Source organism: Chondrus crispus, genomic scaffold, assembly GCF_000350225.1.
Source record: "Chondrus crispus Stackhouse genomic scaffold, scaffold_405, whole genome shotgun sequence".
Taxonomy (NCBI): Eukaryota; Rhodophyta; class Florideophyceae; order Gigartinales; family Gigartinaceae; genus Chondrus; species Chondrus crispus.
Genome location: NW_005179301.1, coordinates 56,706 through 73,070, shown reverse-complemented (window position 1 = coordinate 73,070; position 16,365 = coordinate 56,706). Strand labels below are relative to the sequence as shown.

At 57.3% G+C, this 16,365-nt stretch overlaps 1 protein-coding gene across 1 annotated transcript; it reads right to left on the bottom strand.

The window, feature by feature from the left end:
* Positions 1–13,962: 13,962 nt before the first annotated feature.
* Positions 13,963–15,225, bottom strand: CHC_T00001174001 (hypothetical protein). The gene has a single exon (XM_005718513.1). It carries the CDS (start codon positions 15,223–15,225, stop codon positions 13,963–13,965), a length of 1,263 nt encoding a protein of 420 aa, XP_005718570.1.
* Positions 15,226–16,365: the final 1,140 nt, after the last annotated feature.

Sequence of the window (16,365 nt, the reverse complement as noted above, 5' to 3'; positions counted from 1 at the left end):
GGACGCCAATGGGGGGCCACTGCGTACGAGCGGCCAAATCCCCCTCGTGGTGCGGTTAGGTGACCGCACCATGAGGTGTACCTTCATCGTCTGTGAACGATTAGCCGCCCCCGTGATACTGGGGTGCGACTTTAACGACAAGTTCGTCGAAGCCATCTACCCACGGCGGAAGGAGGTGGAACTGGACGACGGTACTAAGATGCCCATCGTCCGGAAGCCGGCGTCTCGGGCCGCGAACGCCCTTCCCCTCCCGTCGGAGCAAGAGTATGCCCCCGCCGCTGGGCGGACTTTCCCGAGGCTCAAGGTGTCGCGCGCCGTGGAGATCCCGGCGGGCACCCAGATTTGGGTATACGTCACAAGTGGACGGGCCGGACTCTCGGTCCTCGAGGCGAACCCGCAGTTATATGCGAAGCATCGGATCTCCCTCTCCAACGGGGAGGTGCACATCACCCCTTTGCAAGAGTTCAAGGTCCTCATGGCGAACTTCTCGACCACCAACAAGAGGTTGTCAAAGAACCAAGTCGTTGGCTTCGTCACTCCCCATCCGCGGGCGATGGTGCGCACGGCGATGCCGTTGCACGCGGTCTTAGCCGCGGAATTCTCCAAGGGGAGCCCCCCTCTACAGGGCGAGAGGCCCCCTCGTGGAGCCCTCCCCCAAGCAGAGCCATCCCCCCCGCCGGAGGCGGTTCCCCTGGACCACCTGCCGGCGCAAGTGCGAGGGCAGGTCCGCACCATGCTCGCGCCTTACGCCGGAATGTGGGATGGAAACTGGGGCGAGGTTCGGGCGACAGAGCATCGCATCGAACTCACCCCCGGCGCCAAGCCGTTTCGATGTCAGCCCTATCGAGCTGGTCCCCGCGCCCGGGAGGCGGAACAAGCCTCGGTTGACGAGATGTTAGCTGGCGGGGTAATTTCCCGGTCCAAGTCCGAATGGGCGTCCCCCGTCGTGCTCATCCCCAAGTCAGATGGGAGCCTCCGTTTCTGCATCGATTATCGACGGCTGAACGCGTTGACCGTGCGAGATACGTACCCCATCCCTCGCATGGACGAGTGTATTGACACACTCGGGGAAGCCAAGGTCTTTTCTACCCTTGATTGTAACTCCGGGTACTGGCAAATTCCAGTCGCCAAGGAGGATCGACCGAAGACCACGTTTACGTGCCACGCCGGGACGTATCAATTCAACCGTATGCCCTTCGGGTTGATGAACGCCCCGGCCACCTTTCAACGTATGCTGGATATCCTCCTCTCAGGCTATCGCTGGAAGAGCTGCCTCATCTACCTGGATGATATCATAATCTTCTCCAAGGATTATGACACGCACCTCAAGGATGTGGACGTAATACTCCGTGCTCTGCAGCAGGAGGGATTATCACTTAAACTTAACAAGTGCAAGTTTTTCCAGGACTCTGTCGAGTACCTGGGACATATCATCCGACCGGGCGAACTCGAAGTCCACCCGAAGAATGTGAAAGCGCTCTCAGAAGCGACTCAACCACGGACCCAGACCGAGCTGCGCTCGTTCTTGGGAATGTGTAATGTCTACCGACGTTTCGTCGAACATTTTCGCCAAGATAGCGGCGCCCCTTACGGCTATGCTCCGAAAAGGAGAACCGGATGTCCTCCCCGATCTGGATGAAGAGCAGACCACGGCCTTCCAGACACTGAAGGAGTGCTTAATTTCGCCTCCGGTCTTAAAACTCCCACGACGGGGGCGCCCCTACTCACTGGACACGGATGCGTCAGACGCTCAGTTGGGCTGCACACTACTGCAGACCCACGAGGATGGACACCGATACCCTGTCGGATATTGGTCACGTACGCTCTCGCCAGCGGAACGCAACTACTCGACAACCGAGAAGGAATGCCTTGCCATCGTATGGGCGGTACAGACGCTCCGCCCGTACCTGGAAAGGGAGCGGTTCACGGTCAACACCGACCACCACTCCCTGCGGTGGCTGATGAACCTCGCCGATGCGAGTGGCCGACTGGCCCGGTGGCGCTTGCGCCTTGCCGAATATGACTTCGACGTAACCTACGTGAAGGGAATCAAGAACTGCCTCGCCGATGCGCTGAGCCGTATCCCATCTACGGGGGGTACGACTGTCCCGACCGACGAAGAAATTCCTTGCTACTCCGTCCTGAATTTCGACGATGAGCCTCAGCATCAAGAGGAGACCTACGACCCCACCGACGTCGAAATTTCCGCGGGTTGCTACGCGCTGGACCCCCCGGCCTCGATGGCCGCGATAACCCACGAAGACTTCTCTCGTGAACAGCACTCCGATCCATTTTGTAAGGAAATGACTTCCCGTCTTGAGAAGGGGGAGGGGTTCGCTGAATTGCGCCGGTCCCGATTCTTCGTGAATCAGGAAGGGCTGGTCTGCCGGAAAGCCCACCTCGACGGTGTGGAACAGATCGTAGTACCCACAACCCTCCGGGAAAGGTTGTTGTACTTGTCGCATTATCCCGCCACCTCCGGTCACCCGGGAGGCAGGCGATTGTTCTATACGCTAAGACAGCGGTTCTATTGGCCAAGCATGTCGGTGGACTCCTACTCGACCGTAAGGATGTGTCCCGACTGCGCGAAGGCACGCATCAAACTGCGGAAGCACAACTCTGAGTTGAAGACATTTCCTCCGTCAGGGCCCCTGGAGTACATCGCCATCGATATTCTCGGCGAACTTCCCCGTACACCAAGAGGAAACCGTTACCTCTTGGTGATGACGGACAGATACTCCAAGCTGACCAGGACGGTCCCGCTCAAGAGGATTACCGCTGAAACGGTTGCTCAGGCGTTTATTTCCCACTGGGTGTTCGTATACGGCGCCCCAGTGAAACTTCTCTCCGATAACGGGGGACAATTCACCTCGAGGTTTTTCCTCGCCGTGTGCAAGATACTCTCAATTGAGAGCGTGTTCACCACGGCCTATCACCCCCAAACGAATGGGCAGGTGGAAAGATTCAACCGGACGTTGGTATCCACCCTCCGGCATTACCTCGCCGATAATCAACGTGACTGGGATCAGTACACGGATGCGCTGACGTACGGCTATAATTGCACGGCGAACAGGATGATCGGTATGCGGCCGTTCGACCTGGTATTATCCCGGACCCCGAGTCCGTTATCCCTGCAACAAACGCCGCTGTTGGACCCATCCGCCTCAAGGGCGCAGTTCAAGATCTGCTACCTAGCGTGGCTCCGCAGCCTGATATCGACGGCCAGCCGCAACTTGCTGGCCGGACAGGAGCGGTATAAGAACGATTTCGATAATCGGATACGCCACCCCACCCCGGACTATCGGGTGGGGGATCAGGTACTCGTGAACCGCGAGGCTGCGCTACGCTCCGAGGAGAAAACGGACAAGGACCGGGTTAACAATAAGCTCACACCGCGAACCGAGGGACCCTACCCTGTCGTACAGGTGGACGACCACACCGTCACCATCTTACGGGGGACGGGACTGAAGGACCGGCTCTCTCGCGACCGGGTCGTCAGGTCTCCCCCGCTTCGTAGCAACGTGACAGACCCCCCGCTGGGACCGGGGTCCTCAAACGGGGAAGACGAAAACCTCCCCGACGCGACCCCTTCGGAAGGGACCCCCGCGACACCGGCGCTCGCAAGGCCGCGGCCGCCGGGGCTGATGGACGCCGTCATCGGCGGAAGAACCGAGGACGCCCTCACACGTCTCGCTGGGTTCCGCTCTCGAATCGGGGCGAACCGCCCCGAAACAGCGAACCGCCCCCCGCCGCCGGACTCAAGACCCCTAACGAAGGAAACGCATCCCGTTACGCGCTCGCAAACGGCGAGGGAACCCCACGAGCCAACAGTGGACCCTACGGAACCACCCGCGCCCCGCCGCGACCGGGCCTCCGCCCCCCCGGCGACCGATCCCGCTCAACGCGCGTTGATCTCGTCGGGCGCGGCGCACCTGGCCGCGAGGTGCACGTTCCGACCCGACGCCTTCCGCGTACCTCTACGCGTGCCTTCGGGGCAGGCCCTCCCTCCTGCTTCGTCTGCGGGAGACCCCACCGACACCTACGTCGTGCAATCGCTAACCGGGCACGGGCCGGGAGATGACGGGCTCCCCCTGTTTCGCGTACGTTGGTACGGGTACAGCGACGCCGAGTCGACCTGGGAGCCCGCCCGTCATATCGACTACAACACGGTCGCGCGATATTGCCGAAGGGAGCGGGTACCAATCCCCGACCGTGCTCTATGGGGGCATCCCGGCAGCGTGGGAATCGGGAATTAGAGGGATGGATCGCGCCCCAGCACCTCGGTTGAGGTACGATAGCCTACTGTGGAGCCCCTGGAAACACGCGACGCGTCGACGCGGACCGCCGCCGGACGCCCTAGCCAGTCAACGCCGCCCACCTGTCGTATTTGATTTTTTTGATTTTTTGGGAATGGTTTGATTTTTCATTTTTTGGTTGGGGAGGCCCACTCCCGGGCGAGAACAGACACCGACCCGTCCCTTCCGGGAGCGGTTGACGGTGTCTCGCCCTGCAGTACAGTAGTCGCTCCCTCTCCCCACGCCCTCGCGGGTCACCACCCCCTGCGGAGGGAGAGAAAGACGCTCCCCTCCCACGTCAAGCAACTGTGGTATCCCCCCCCGGTCTCACGCATCCGTCGGCAACGATCCGCTCCCGCCGCAGGACCGAGCCACCAGCCCGACATGTGCGTCGTTCCGTTCGCGCGCTTTGCCGCGTCCTCTCCCCGTACGGGACCATCTCGTACGCGGCGACCGCGACCGCTATGCCCTTCAGCATAGCATGTCCCGGGCCCCTACCCGCACGGGAGAGTCGAAAAATTGGTACACGCTTTGACGAAGTCCTTGCCCACGTCAAAGCATGTCCCGGGCCTCGACCCGCACGAGGGAGAAGAAAAATTGGTGCTCGCTTGAAGAAGACGCTGTCTTCGTGAGGAAACCCAGAACCACTTCCCTCCTCTACCGGTGGCCTCCTCTACGAAGTGACGCCCGAACCGGGTGATTCGTACCCCCGAGTTCGGGACGTTTTACTCCCTCGCCCCCGACGAGAACTACCATCCGCGCTGCGCTGTCGCTGACGGCCCGCCCCCACCGCCGCGCGCCGCGTCCCTACTCCCGACTTCGTGTCGTTTCATTACCTCGCCCTCGACGAGAATTACCTTCCGCGCTGCGCTGTCGCTGACGGTCCGCCCTCACCGCCGCGCGCTGCGACCCTACTTCCGACTTCGTGTCGTTTTATTCCCTCGCCCTCGACGAGAATAACCTTCCGCGCTGCGCTGCCGCTGACGGTCCGCCCTCACCGCCACGCGCCGCGTCCCTACTCCCGACTTCGTGTCGTTTTATTCCCTCGCCCTCGACGAGAATTACCTTCCGCGCTGCGCTGTCGCTGACGGTCCGCCCTCACCGCCGCGCGCTGCGACCCTACTTCCGACTTCGTGTCGTTTTATTCCCTCGCCCTCGACGAGAATTACCTTCCGCGCTGCGCTGTCGCTGACGGTCCGCCCTCACCGCCGCGCGCTGCGACCCTACTTCCGACTTCGTGTCGTTTTATTCCCTCGCCCTCGACGAGAATTACCTTCCGCGCTGCGCTGTCGCTGACGGTCCGCCCTCACCGCCGCGCGCCGCGACCCTACTTCCGACTTCATGTCGTATACTCCCTCGCCTTGGGCGAGACTACCGGCCGCACTGCGATAATCGCCGATCGTCTCCGGCATGCTGCTACGCGCGGTAACACCGACCTTACGCGTCGCGTCCCCCCTCGTGCGGCACGAGCCCTCCGGAGGCGACCGCCGTCGGGGTCCTCACAGCGTGGTCGCCTCGCACCGGCGACGAGGAGGCCGCGAGCGCGTTCCCCGCGGGCTCACCGGCCGCGACCTCGCTCGGCTCCGACGTCCCCTCCGCGAGCAGACGATGTAGCTGTTCTCGCCATTGCGGATCCTTCAGCCAACCGCGCAGCTCGGCGTCCGTCATCGTCGCTGTATCGCGTCGCTCCACCCCCCTCGGGCGGGGGTCCTCAGTACCCTTCCCAAAACCGACGCCGCGACGCCGGACGCGCCGACCCTCGCCCTCTCGCTCCGCGAACCGGACTTCTCCGGAACGTCCCCCTCCGCGGCCTCCTTCGGCAACCCCTTCCCCTCCCGTCAGTAATTCGGGTTGGTCCAGGCGAAGCGTTCCGCTCTCGAGCCGAACCCAGTTCCCACGGTCCGAGCGACCCGCGTCATGCTGTCTCCCAGGGGAGTAGTGCGTGCTCCGGGGGTTTTCGAAGTAATGGCCCTGAGCGTAAGGGACGGGCGACCAGTCGATGTCCCCGTGGAGAGCCAGGAGGACCCGTAACTGTCGCTGTGCTTCTGTGCTCCCAGGATGCGCGTCAAGTCCAGCCGGTGCAACCACTCCACGACCATGGTTGGGAGGATGAATAACCGCCCCTCGTGGGCGTACTTCAAGAACCGCCCCGCAACTAAGGCGAGCCACTCGCTGAGAAAAACCATCCAGCGTGCGGACTGAGGGTCCTCCGTGAGACTCAGTCCAAAGTACACCACGCACGGGGGAATTTCCGCAATGAAGTCCGCAGCGACTTCGTACTGCGCAAACCACGCCGGTATCTCAGGATACCGCGTGCTCAACACCGTCCGCTCGAATGTCTTTACCTCCACCCATTCGTATGCGACGAACACCCCCATCCGATTACGCATGCGTCGCTCAAACTTGAGCTTGGCATGCATCGCGGGGTCGCGCCTCCGATCTGGGGATCGAGCGAAGTCCTCCGGCAACAGAGGTCGGTCCCAGGCCATCATGGCCACCGAGGGTTCTTCCTCCCGGATGCGGAGTTCATCAAATATTCGTTTCAGATTCGCAACGTACCCCTGGTCCCCATCCGCCCGATACGCCCAGGTGTCCAGGTTCCAAGCCCGAGGGACGAGCCTGTTACAGGGGGTACGGCGTATACGTTGGCGAATTAATTCCACGAAGGCCACACGGGTCTCCGTGTTCACCCGTCTGAATTCCGGACGTAACAAAGCCGGCTCCACGACCAGGCGGCGCGTGAAGTCGCGAGAGCCGACGGCTGCCACGCTCAAACCCCCAGGGAGTTCCCCAGTAGACGTCGCGTACGCACGGATCAATTCCGCGTCGCGTAAACCATCCGGCGCCATAAAAGGGGCTCGCTCGAAGAGTAGCGCATCGTCGTACAAGTTCCGACCCCATAAGTCTCGTGGTCGGGGCCACAGCTCGCCCTCGAGGGCCGAGACTCCCCCGGGGGGGTACATCGGCGCGTGCATCTCGGGGAGGCGGGACGGTACGCGTTCGCTCGGGGATGCCACCGCCGCGGACCTCTATCACGTCGGCGCCACGAAGGTAAGAGACTGGTACGGCGTACCTTGCGTATCGTGGGCTCCGCGTTCGCGCGTCGAAAGGAGGAGTTGTCACAAAACGAAAGGGGGGAAGGGGCACAGAAGGTGAGCTGCTGCGGTGTGGCCCTGGGCGCCGACCTACTTCAGGGGGACCCACGAATACCGTTGCCCTCAGCCACCTACGTTCCGCCCCCGATCATGGCTGGCGGGGGATCGTCGAGTCCCCCGGCGGTACACGAACCGCCACAGTCAGGGCTCGCGACGCCCGAGTATAAGGGGGGGGCTACGGTACATATGTAAGGCCCGGACTGCCGCCCCCTGTTACGGGACACCTGCCCTCCGCCGGGACACCTGTCCTCGAAGGGGCCACCTGGGCTCGAACCACGGCCCCCCCGGGGGCGTGCGCTGGCCGTGTCCCTCCCCGCGCCGTTCGCGTATCCGTTACCATCGTATTCCCCACGACCCGGAGGCCGCGGAAAACCGCGCTCGTTGGCGTGAGGAAGGGCGTGGGAGAACACCGCGCTCGTTGGCGCGAGGAAGGACAGGTATCGGAGAACACCGCGCTCGTTGGCGCGAGGAAGGACAGGTATCGGAGAACACCGCGCTCGTTGGCGTGAGGAAGGGCGCATCGGAGAACACCGCGCTCGTTGGCGCGAGGAAGGACAGGTATCGGAGAACACCGCGCTCTTTGGCGCGAGGAAGGGGGCAGCGGAGGACATCGCGCTCGTCCAGGCGGACAGGTACGCGTGCTGGTACGAAGAAGTGCGCGTGGCGTGAAGAAGTGGACATCGCGGCTGGCAGGGGCCCGCCCCCCCCCTCATAATTCCGGACAAGGCAATGTCCCGTGCCAGACCACCGGCGGTCCACCAGTCGCCGTAACCAGGGTTCGCGAGGACGCTCTATTCTAAGCGGGGGGCTATGTAGTGCACTGACCCACCTTTTCCTTTTCCCAGGGGACACCTGTCCCCGGCCAGCACGACTCCTTCTCCGGGACACACGTGTACCACGCGCCACGTGTAACCAGGCGTCAAGGCCCCTGTGTCCAGGTGTCACCCCCCCACGTGTAGTGGTTGTCATACCTCCCCAAGGGGAGTTTCTCCGGTCGTCGCCGCCGTCGTTTTAATTTAGTTTCTTTTAGTTTAATTAATTATAGCTCCGACGTCGGCTAGTATATAGCCGACGTCCGACCCTAAGTAAATCCGTACGAAGCTTTGGGTCTACAACTCGGGTTTCTGGAACGGAGTCATAGCCTCGCGTCGGTCCCCGTCTCACGACGGTACCCTGCGAGCCATCTACGTCCCGATTCCCTCCTGTCTCTACCGCGCGCGTCGTCCCGCCACGCCCGGCTCTCCGCGCGACAGCTGTCCCTACCGCTCCGCCCCTCCTGGGCTCTGTTTTGCCTCTTTTTCCCTTACTTTCCCTACTGCGCTTCGCGCCCGGCCCCGTACCGGTCCCTTACGGGTGGTCTCCCGATAACCCCCTACACGCGCCCCCGAACGCGCGCGCTCTGCCAGAGGGGGATCCCACCCCTTCCCCCTCAGTGCACGACACCGTTCGGATCCTACACGTGTAACCAGCGGGGTACTACTGTACTCCGCACCGGCCGTGTGCTGTAAATATAACTCCTTACAGTTCTTCTCGCGCTTACAGCCCATCATACTGTATCCCGGGGCGGCAGCGGTGGCGCCGTTGCCTTTGCGCTGTTGTACTACAATCGGCTTGAGTCAGGGAACCGGTGCTCGACCTTGACGATCCCATTTGACACAATTTAGTGTCACCATCGACACCAATCTCCCAATCGCTCCACGTATACACGTGTACAGCTCATCATCACTGTAAGCTATCACTTCTATCATTAACCTACCCACCTTCTCTACTTTTCACACAACTAACTTCAGTGTTCCTGCGTTTTTTTCTTGAAGAACCTGTCAACGCGTCAGGTTCTAATTGCCTCCAGTCTCAGAGATCGCTGATTGCTTGTGTGGCGGACTCAGGTGAGGTTTTAGTCCTCGAGTCTGCCCCTTGCAAGAAACCTGATCTAAACGAGGATGGCGAAAACCAAGCAGACGGCGCGCCAAGTGATACCGTGCCGAGCCATGAAGCTAGAAACGGCCGAGGCTGTGAAGCAGGTAGCATTGTCAGAGACAATAGTTCTCGGAGGGCCGAATGAGTACATGATTTCTCTCTTGACGAAGTCGAGAACCACTTGAGCAGTACTATCAGCAGTGGATAGAGCAATTGGCCATCTTGTGAGGTGTTCGACCGCAACCAACACGAAGCGATTTCCAGACGAAGTGACAGGGAAGGGTCCAGCAAAGTCAATAGAGAAAACATCAAACAAGCTTGTGATGGGAAGGCGCAAAGTTGTCTTATACCTGGGAATCGGACGTGCCTTCTGACACCCGTCACAACTCTTCACGTAGTCTCCCACGTCCATACCAACGGTCGGCCACCAGTACCTTTCCGTGACAAATTGACGAGTGGTCTTCAAGTCCCAATGACCAATGTCGTCATGGAAACCCTTCAGTATCTTTTCGCGATCGGAAATTGGGGCAACAACACGAAGGCCACGAATGGTGCGGCGGAGCAACTTCGACTCCCAGACAAGAAAGTTCTTCGCATTATTCTTCATGCGAGACTTCCTGTAATCATCCAACCCAACCGGTGTTTCGCCTTGCAGATAGGACATGATATCTTGGCAAGACTCTTCTAGATCTTCTGGAGAGTAGATCGGGGTCGTGATAGCGAGGGCAAGGTCTCCCTCTTCCTAGCAAGTAGGGTTGTCGCTGCTCTTGGGCTGAATGCGAGAAAGGTAGTCAGCTGCACTATTTGCGGATCCACGACGATATTCCACGGTGAAGTCGTACTCGGCTAAGAAGTCTAGCCAACGAGCCAAACGACCGTGGATGTCTTTCTTGCGAAAGGCGTAACTAAGAGCTTGGTGATCAGTAATCAACTTGAAAGGTGTAGACGAAAGCACGTAAACACGAAATTTCTTCCAATCAAAGATGACCGCAAGCGCCTCACGCTCACAAGCGGAGTACTTGCGCTCAGATGTATTCATAGTACGGCTTGCGTACTGGATGGGGTGTATTTTCCCATCTTCCTTCTTTTGAGCCAACACAGCCCCGACGGAGAACGATGACGCATCCGTCTCAACGACCAAGGGCTTCTCGAAGTCTGGGTAAGCCAAGACTGGCGGAGAAGTTAACTTTATGCGTAGTTCATCAAAGGCTTCTTGCATTTCTCCGGTCCATTTCAATCTGCCGTTTCCGGATGTAGCCGCATGGAGTACCGCAGCAATGTCCGCAAACTTGCAGATGAAACGACGGTAGTAGCTTGCTAACCCAAGAAAGCTCCTAAGTTCAGTCGCAGTGGTCGGGATCGGTGCATTCCGAATCACTTCGACCTTGCTCGGGTCAACGGCAATCCCGCCTTTGTCGACAACATGACCGAGCAACTTGATCTTCGCCTGGGCGAAGCTACACTTTGTCGGCTTAAGCTTAAGACCAGCCTCGTCAAGCACATCAAATACATGCTGCAGGTGGCGAAGATGTTCTTCTATAGTCTTAGAGAACACCGCAACGTCATCGAGGTACACACGCACAAACCGCACTCCGCGAAAGATTGTATCCATCATTCTCTGAAATGTCGAAGGCGCATTCATCAATCCAAAGGGCATGACTTCGAACTTATACGTCCCGTAGCGACAGACGAAAGTAGTCATTTCTTTGCATTGTTGTGCCATCCGAATTTGCCAGGAACCACTGAACAAATCTAGAGAAGTGAAGTACGCACTTCCTTCCAAGTCATCAAATATCTGTTCTATTTTCGGCAAAGGCCATCTGTCTGCTTTCATCTTCTGGTTCAGAGAACGGTAATCAACACAGAAGCGTGGATTCCCATCTTTTTTGGATACGATGACGACCGGAAAGGACCATGCGGCGCTGGAAGGCGTGATGATTCCTGCTTCCAGCATTTTGTCCAGCTCTTTCCGAACGATTTCGTTATGCAAGGGAGCCATTCTCCTCGCCGAGTGATAGATCGGATTAGTATCATCTAACTCGAAATGGTGCTTGATTGGGACTTCAGCAGGCCGAAGATCGTCAAGGGATGTAGTAACGATACTCTTCTCCATTAGGGCGGTCTCAATGACTGCTTGAGCTTCATTGTCAAGATGCACAAGTTTTTCCCGAAGCATTTTCACGGCCTTGTTGATGACATTCGAATCAGGTGATTCTACTTCCTCATCTTCTCCGGTCGCTCCGTCCAGAGTTAAGTCTAGCTCGAAAGGTTCATCGCCGAGGATGGCGACAACATAAGTCTCTTCTTCCGACGAGTTTTCTGAGGCGAACGACTCGACATCAGAAGTGAATTCCTCACTATCAGTCTCCGAATCCGCGACGATAGGACTTACTTGATCAAACTCCAGACTCATTTTCACGGTTTTGTTTCCGATCAACATACTAACAGACTGGTGACCTAGATCGATGCAGGCTTGAAGTTCTTCGAGAGTTGGATACCCGATTAAGATATCAACTGGGGATCCTTCAACAACCAAGAAGTTGAGTGAAGTAACAGCGCCATTGAACGTGACAGGCACTTCCTCGATGGAACCTAAGCAGGTTGTCTTTTGTCCATTGGCGACCGTAATCTTCGTCGAGGTCGGCTTTGGAGACAGAGAGAGCTTCGATGCCACAGACGCATTCATAACATTAGGGATAGCTCCTGAGTCTAACAACGCTCTCATTTGTGTCCCGTAGACTTGTACCGAAACTACTTTCAGACGTTTCGGCAAAGTACCGATCGAAGCAGCTACGGGGCGTCTAGGGCGACTGTTGAACAAACGGCGGATCTCTTTCTTAGCCTCGTCGCCATCTCCTCGAATCAGTTGACCGAATGTCAAACCAGAGGGGGCGTTCGCGAGGGAAGAAACCACATCGTACTTCCCCGAGTGCTCTTAGACGGCGTTCTTCTTACTTGTCCTCTTCTTTCTTGTTCGACGGCCGGGCTTAGGAGGTTTCCTCATGTGGTTCGGAGTCCAGTACTTACGCGGGTTGAGAAGGGACGGCATTGGCTCGCCGCCACCATCCTTTCGCGTCTTGGCCACCGGCTCTCCATCGGCGTTTCTCTTGACTGATGCCACTAACTTCTCATCAGCAGGGAGGTCGTTGTGTATCACAACACTCACCTGGTTTCCTGCGGAACCCGTCCGTGTACCCGACACGGCAATATCCGTATGGGTCTTCTTAGGAGGGTAGGCACCGCTACCTCCCCTCTGTGGACCAATTCTAGCCCAACAGCTTGTCTCTGAATGACCAAATTTTCCGCAGCGAGGGCATTTCGTGTCCCTATGCGGATTCGCATCGCATCTATTAGCGCCATGACCCGGTCGTTTGCAATAAGAACAAGTACGATCGTGGGCGGGGCGGAATGCTGTTGCGTCATCCCTCGACTGATTCTTCTTGATAATAAGGGAAATATCGGCTAGTCGATCAGCTAAAGCGTCAAACTTCGTCTCGAGTGGAGACAAGGGAGCTTTTGAACGCATCATGACCCTTTTTGACCCACCTTGCCCTCTCGGCTCATACATAACTTGCGAGCTCTCTGACCCCTGGTAGCGCGAATTGCTCAAGGAGTTCGCCGCCGCCTGAAAGGCGCAGCGACCAGACCAGAAGTCCATGATTGCGTCGAATAGGGCCTTGTAGGTCTTCGCACCTCGATAGATGGCAAACTGGGCCAACTCGAGATGTTCCATCACGGCGTTGCGAAGCAGTCAGAACTTTGCTTCGTCGATGAATCCCGCCTTCTCGTAGAGACGGTCTGAGTTTCGAAGGGACCCAATGAGATCCCCGAAAGAAAGGCGAGCGGCCATCGCATCCCGAATCACATCTTCAGGTGATTCAACCGGGGCGAACCGCTCGACCAAGGCCTTCTTGACCTTCTGGTAGTCGGAGCCATCTGCACTGATATCTCCGTTCTTGACAAAGGCTTGATAAAAGAAGTCGAATGCATCTCCCTCCAGGTAGCGAAGGAGTTCAGATGCTCTTTCTTCGTCCGACTTGCCAGAGGTGGCAACATTCTCGAAGACGAAGAAGAACTTGTGAACGTCGGCCGGCTTCGACCCGTCAAACTGTGACAGGGAGCCGTCTTCTTTGCCACCCCTCCACAAGAGTACCATGTTGACAGCTAAAAAGGGGGGCTGCGCGCGTAGGGGAGAGAGAAAAGCGAGATGTTTATTTCAAGAGGGGGGGTCGGTCCGGGTGTTCTTGTTTTTTTCTGTTGTGTCCCTCCTGTCGCGGGGTGTCGCGGCGCGCCCCTTTCTCTTATAGAGGGGCCGCCAGCATCTTCCACTTCCCAGGACCGCCGCCCTTCAAAGGGAGATTGTCCACGTGTACACCTGGCGTACACGTAGACCAATAAAATCATCTTTTGAAGGCTTTGGTCCTGGGGCCACTCCTGGGTACTGTACCCTGTACAGTACCCCAAATCTCCCCCACAAGTACTTTATCGCCAACCCTCGGAGATAGAGAGGGGAGCAGCAAACTGGCAGGAATTAAGTTAGTATTGTGACTTTACATGATAAACAATGACAGCGTTACGCGTCCGTATCGTTAGCGTTATATGTGCGAGTGTGGATATCTCCATGCATTGCTCGACCCGTGCTTCATTTCCACATCATCATGGCTCTCGCCATGCTCCGGTTTTTGATTCCCGGGCTTAAACTCCATATATTCACTCGCCCATCCCGTCGCAAAAGCGGGTAACCCGTCCATGTGCGATGCCTCGGCAGGAATTTTCAGGATGCTACAAGCCAGTCTGGTCGCGCATACCCCCGATCCTCGACATGTCTTCCCGCTTTCCGTTGTGTACCGCCGCAGCAACTCCACCTTGCGATCCTCCGCAATCCGCTTCCCCACCGCTCGCGTGGACACCGCAAACGCTGCATATCCGTACAGCATCGATCGGACGTTCGGGTCGATGTGTTCCACCTCTTGTCCACTGTTCAGTGCCAGCAGCGAGAGCCCGTTTAGCATCGCAATGTGAATTCGTTCCTTTGTCCATAACTGCGTGAAACACGCCAGCAGCCCGGACCATCCAAACGTCCATCTTGCGTCTAACCCATCCTCATATATTTGATCCACCAGTTTGCGATACTTCTCCGGGTACCGCACGACGATTAGAGAAGCGGACGCTAGCTCGCCAGCGAAATTGATGAGGTATGAATCACTGAGGTATACTGGTCTGGAAAGATGCGTTCCGACATCTTGAGCGATGTTCAGCCACGATGTCCATGACGGGAACAGTACATCCCTAAATTCGGACATCTTTCGTACCTCCTGGGCCTTCTCTTCGTACAGCTCCTCAAAACGTGCGGTTGTGTACCACAATGATGACATGCGATTTGGCGGGAATCGTGTCTTCTCTCGGACCACCACAGCAATACCTGCCGCTGTGTTGAAGTTGACAACCGACGATGGACACTCCCCGTGAGTATCTTGTTGACCCTCTGCGGTACCGTACGTGAGTAGGCAATTCGCCCACTGCTCTCGGGTCGTGACTGTAGGCTGACCCTCGGACTTGGTGTCGATTACCGGGCGATCTGTCGGCCAGGAGGGCCCTCGCTGGCGAGTCAATAGATTTTCGACGTTTGGTTTTCGATGTTCCTTATCGCATCTAAACGATTCTGGTGCCGAAAGGTTGTTCACTTGCCAGTGAAGCAAACCTGTATCCTGGGTCCACCATGCCCTCCAAGCCGCCACCGCCCACGCTTCTTCCGTTTTGTCCGGGACAAGAGCAGGTAATGCGGCGGGATCACCAAAGCTGTCAGCAGCTCTATGCCCACCAAAAGTTGGCTGTCGCTCGGTTCCACCTCTATTCATGACCCGGGAGGCAATGCCTGGCGATGCAACCCCCGGACTAATACCCCCAAAACTGCATCTTATCTTGTAGAATGGGCTCAGGAATGGAGTTGATTGGTTCCAGTCATTATCTATCAATCGGTTTGATATCCTGAGTCTTGTCAAACCTTGCACGCACACATGCGTGTCGTTGGGGTCCCTACCTGCTGAAACAGCCAAGTAACGCTGTACCCCCTGAAAAAACGGGGTGAGTTTCTTGAGAGCAAAGAATTGCATCCAGCCACGTGCATTCCTGGCAACGTGCCACAGGTTGAAAATAAGCAGTACTAGCACCGTCGCGACCTCATCATGACGACCGGCCTCAATGCCATTCACAATGTTCACGCTGAGAACGACGAGGAACATGATGCCAGAAATATAAGCGAGTAGAAGGCAGCATGTGCTCATTATCAAACGGTTTTGAATCATAGAAGCCGTGCGATATGAGGAATCGATTGCGTCCAGCACCGCTACGACGGCCCACGGCAGGGCAGATGCTACTGTGATGCCGACAACCCACCAGCTGCGCACGTACAACAGCAAAGTCCCGGTTTTTTCGCTAGATGGTTCATCACTCACCTCGGGCTGCCCTGTTTGAGGCTCCTGGCGTATCGCCGCGGCAGTAGCAGTGGACGCCCGCAACAAGAGGAAAAGCAGTAGTATCAGTCGAAAAGGAAGAGGCTTGAAGCGCCTGATTTCCCTATTGCGGTCCATTCTGTTCTCCAGCCACTTCCCGGGCTTAGAAGGGATTTTGAGGACGAAGCAAGAAGGAAATGGGACAAAGAAAGTTTGACAGACAAAAGGGTAACAACTGAGTTGTTCATTGCGTCAAACGGGTGCCCTTCGAGCTCTTTATTTACAACAGAGCTAAGACCCACCTTTATCTTTATTTACAGCTCGAGCTAAGACCCGTGGTGGCACGCCATGCGCGATGTACTCGTATGCCAACTCGCACTCGACATTCATACAGTGAAACCCTGAGATTTTAAGCATTACGAAAATATGAATCTCGTAGCAACAACAATGACAATGAACTAACTTTACCGGTCAAATGCCCAAATATTGTTGCCACTCAGGCATTGGCCGACGCAGTAGGAGCACACCTCATAGTATGAGGCTCAT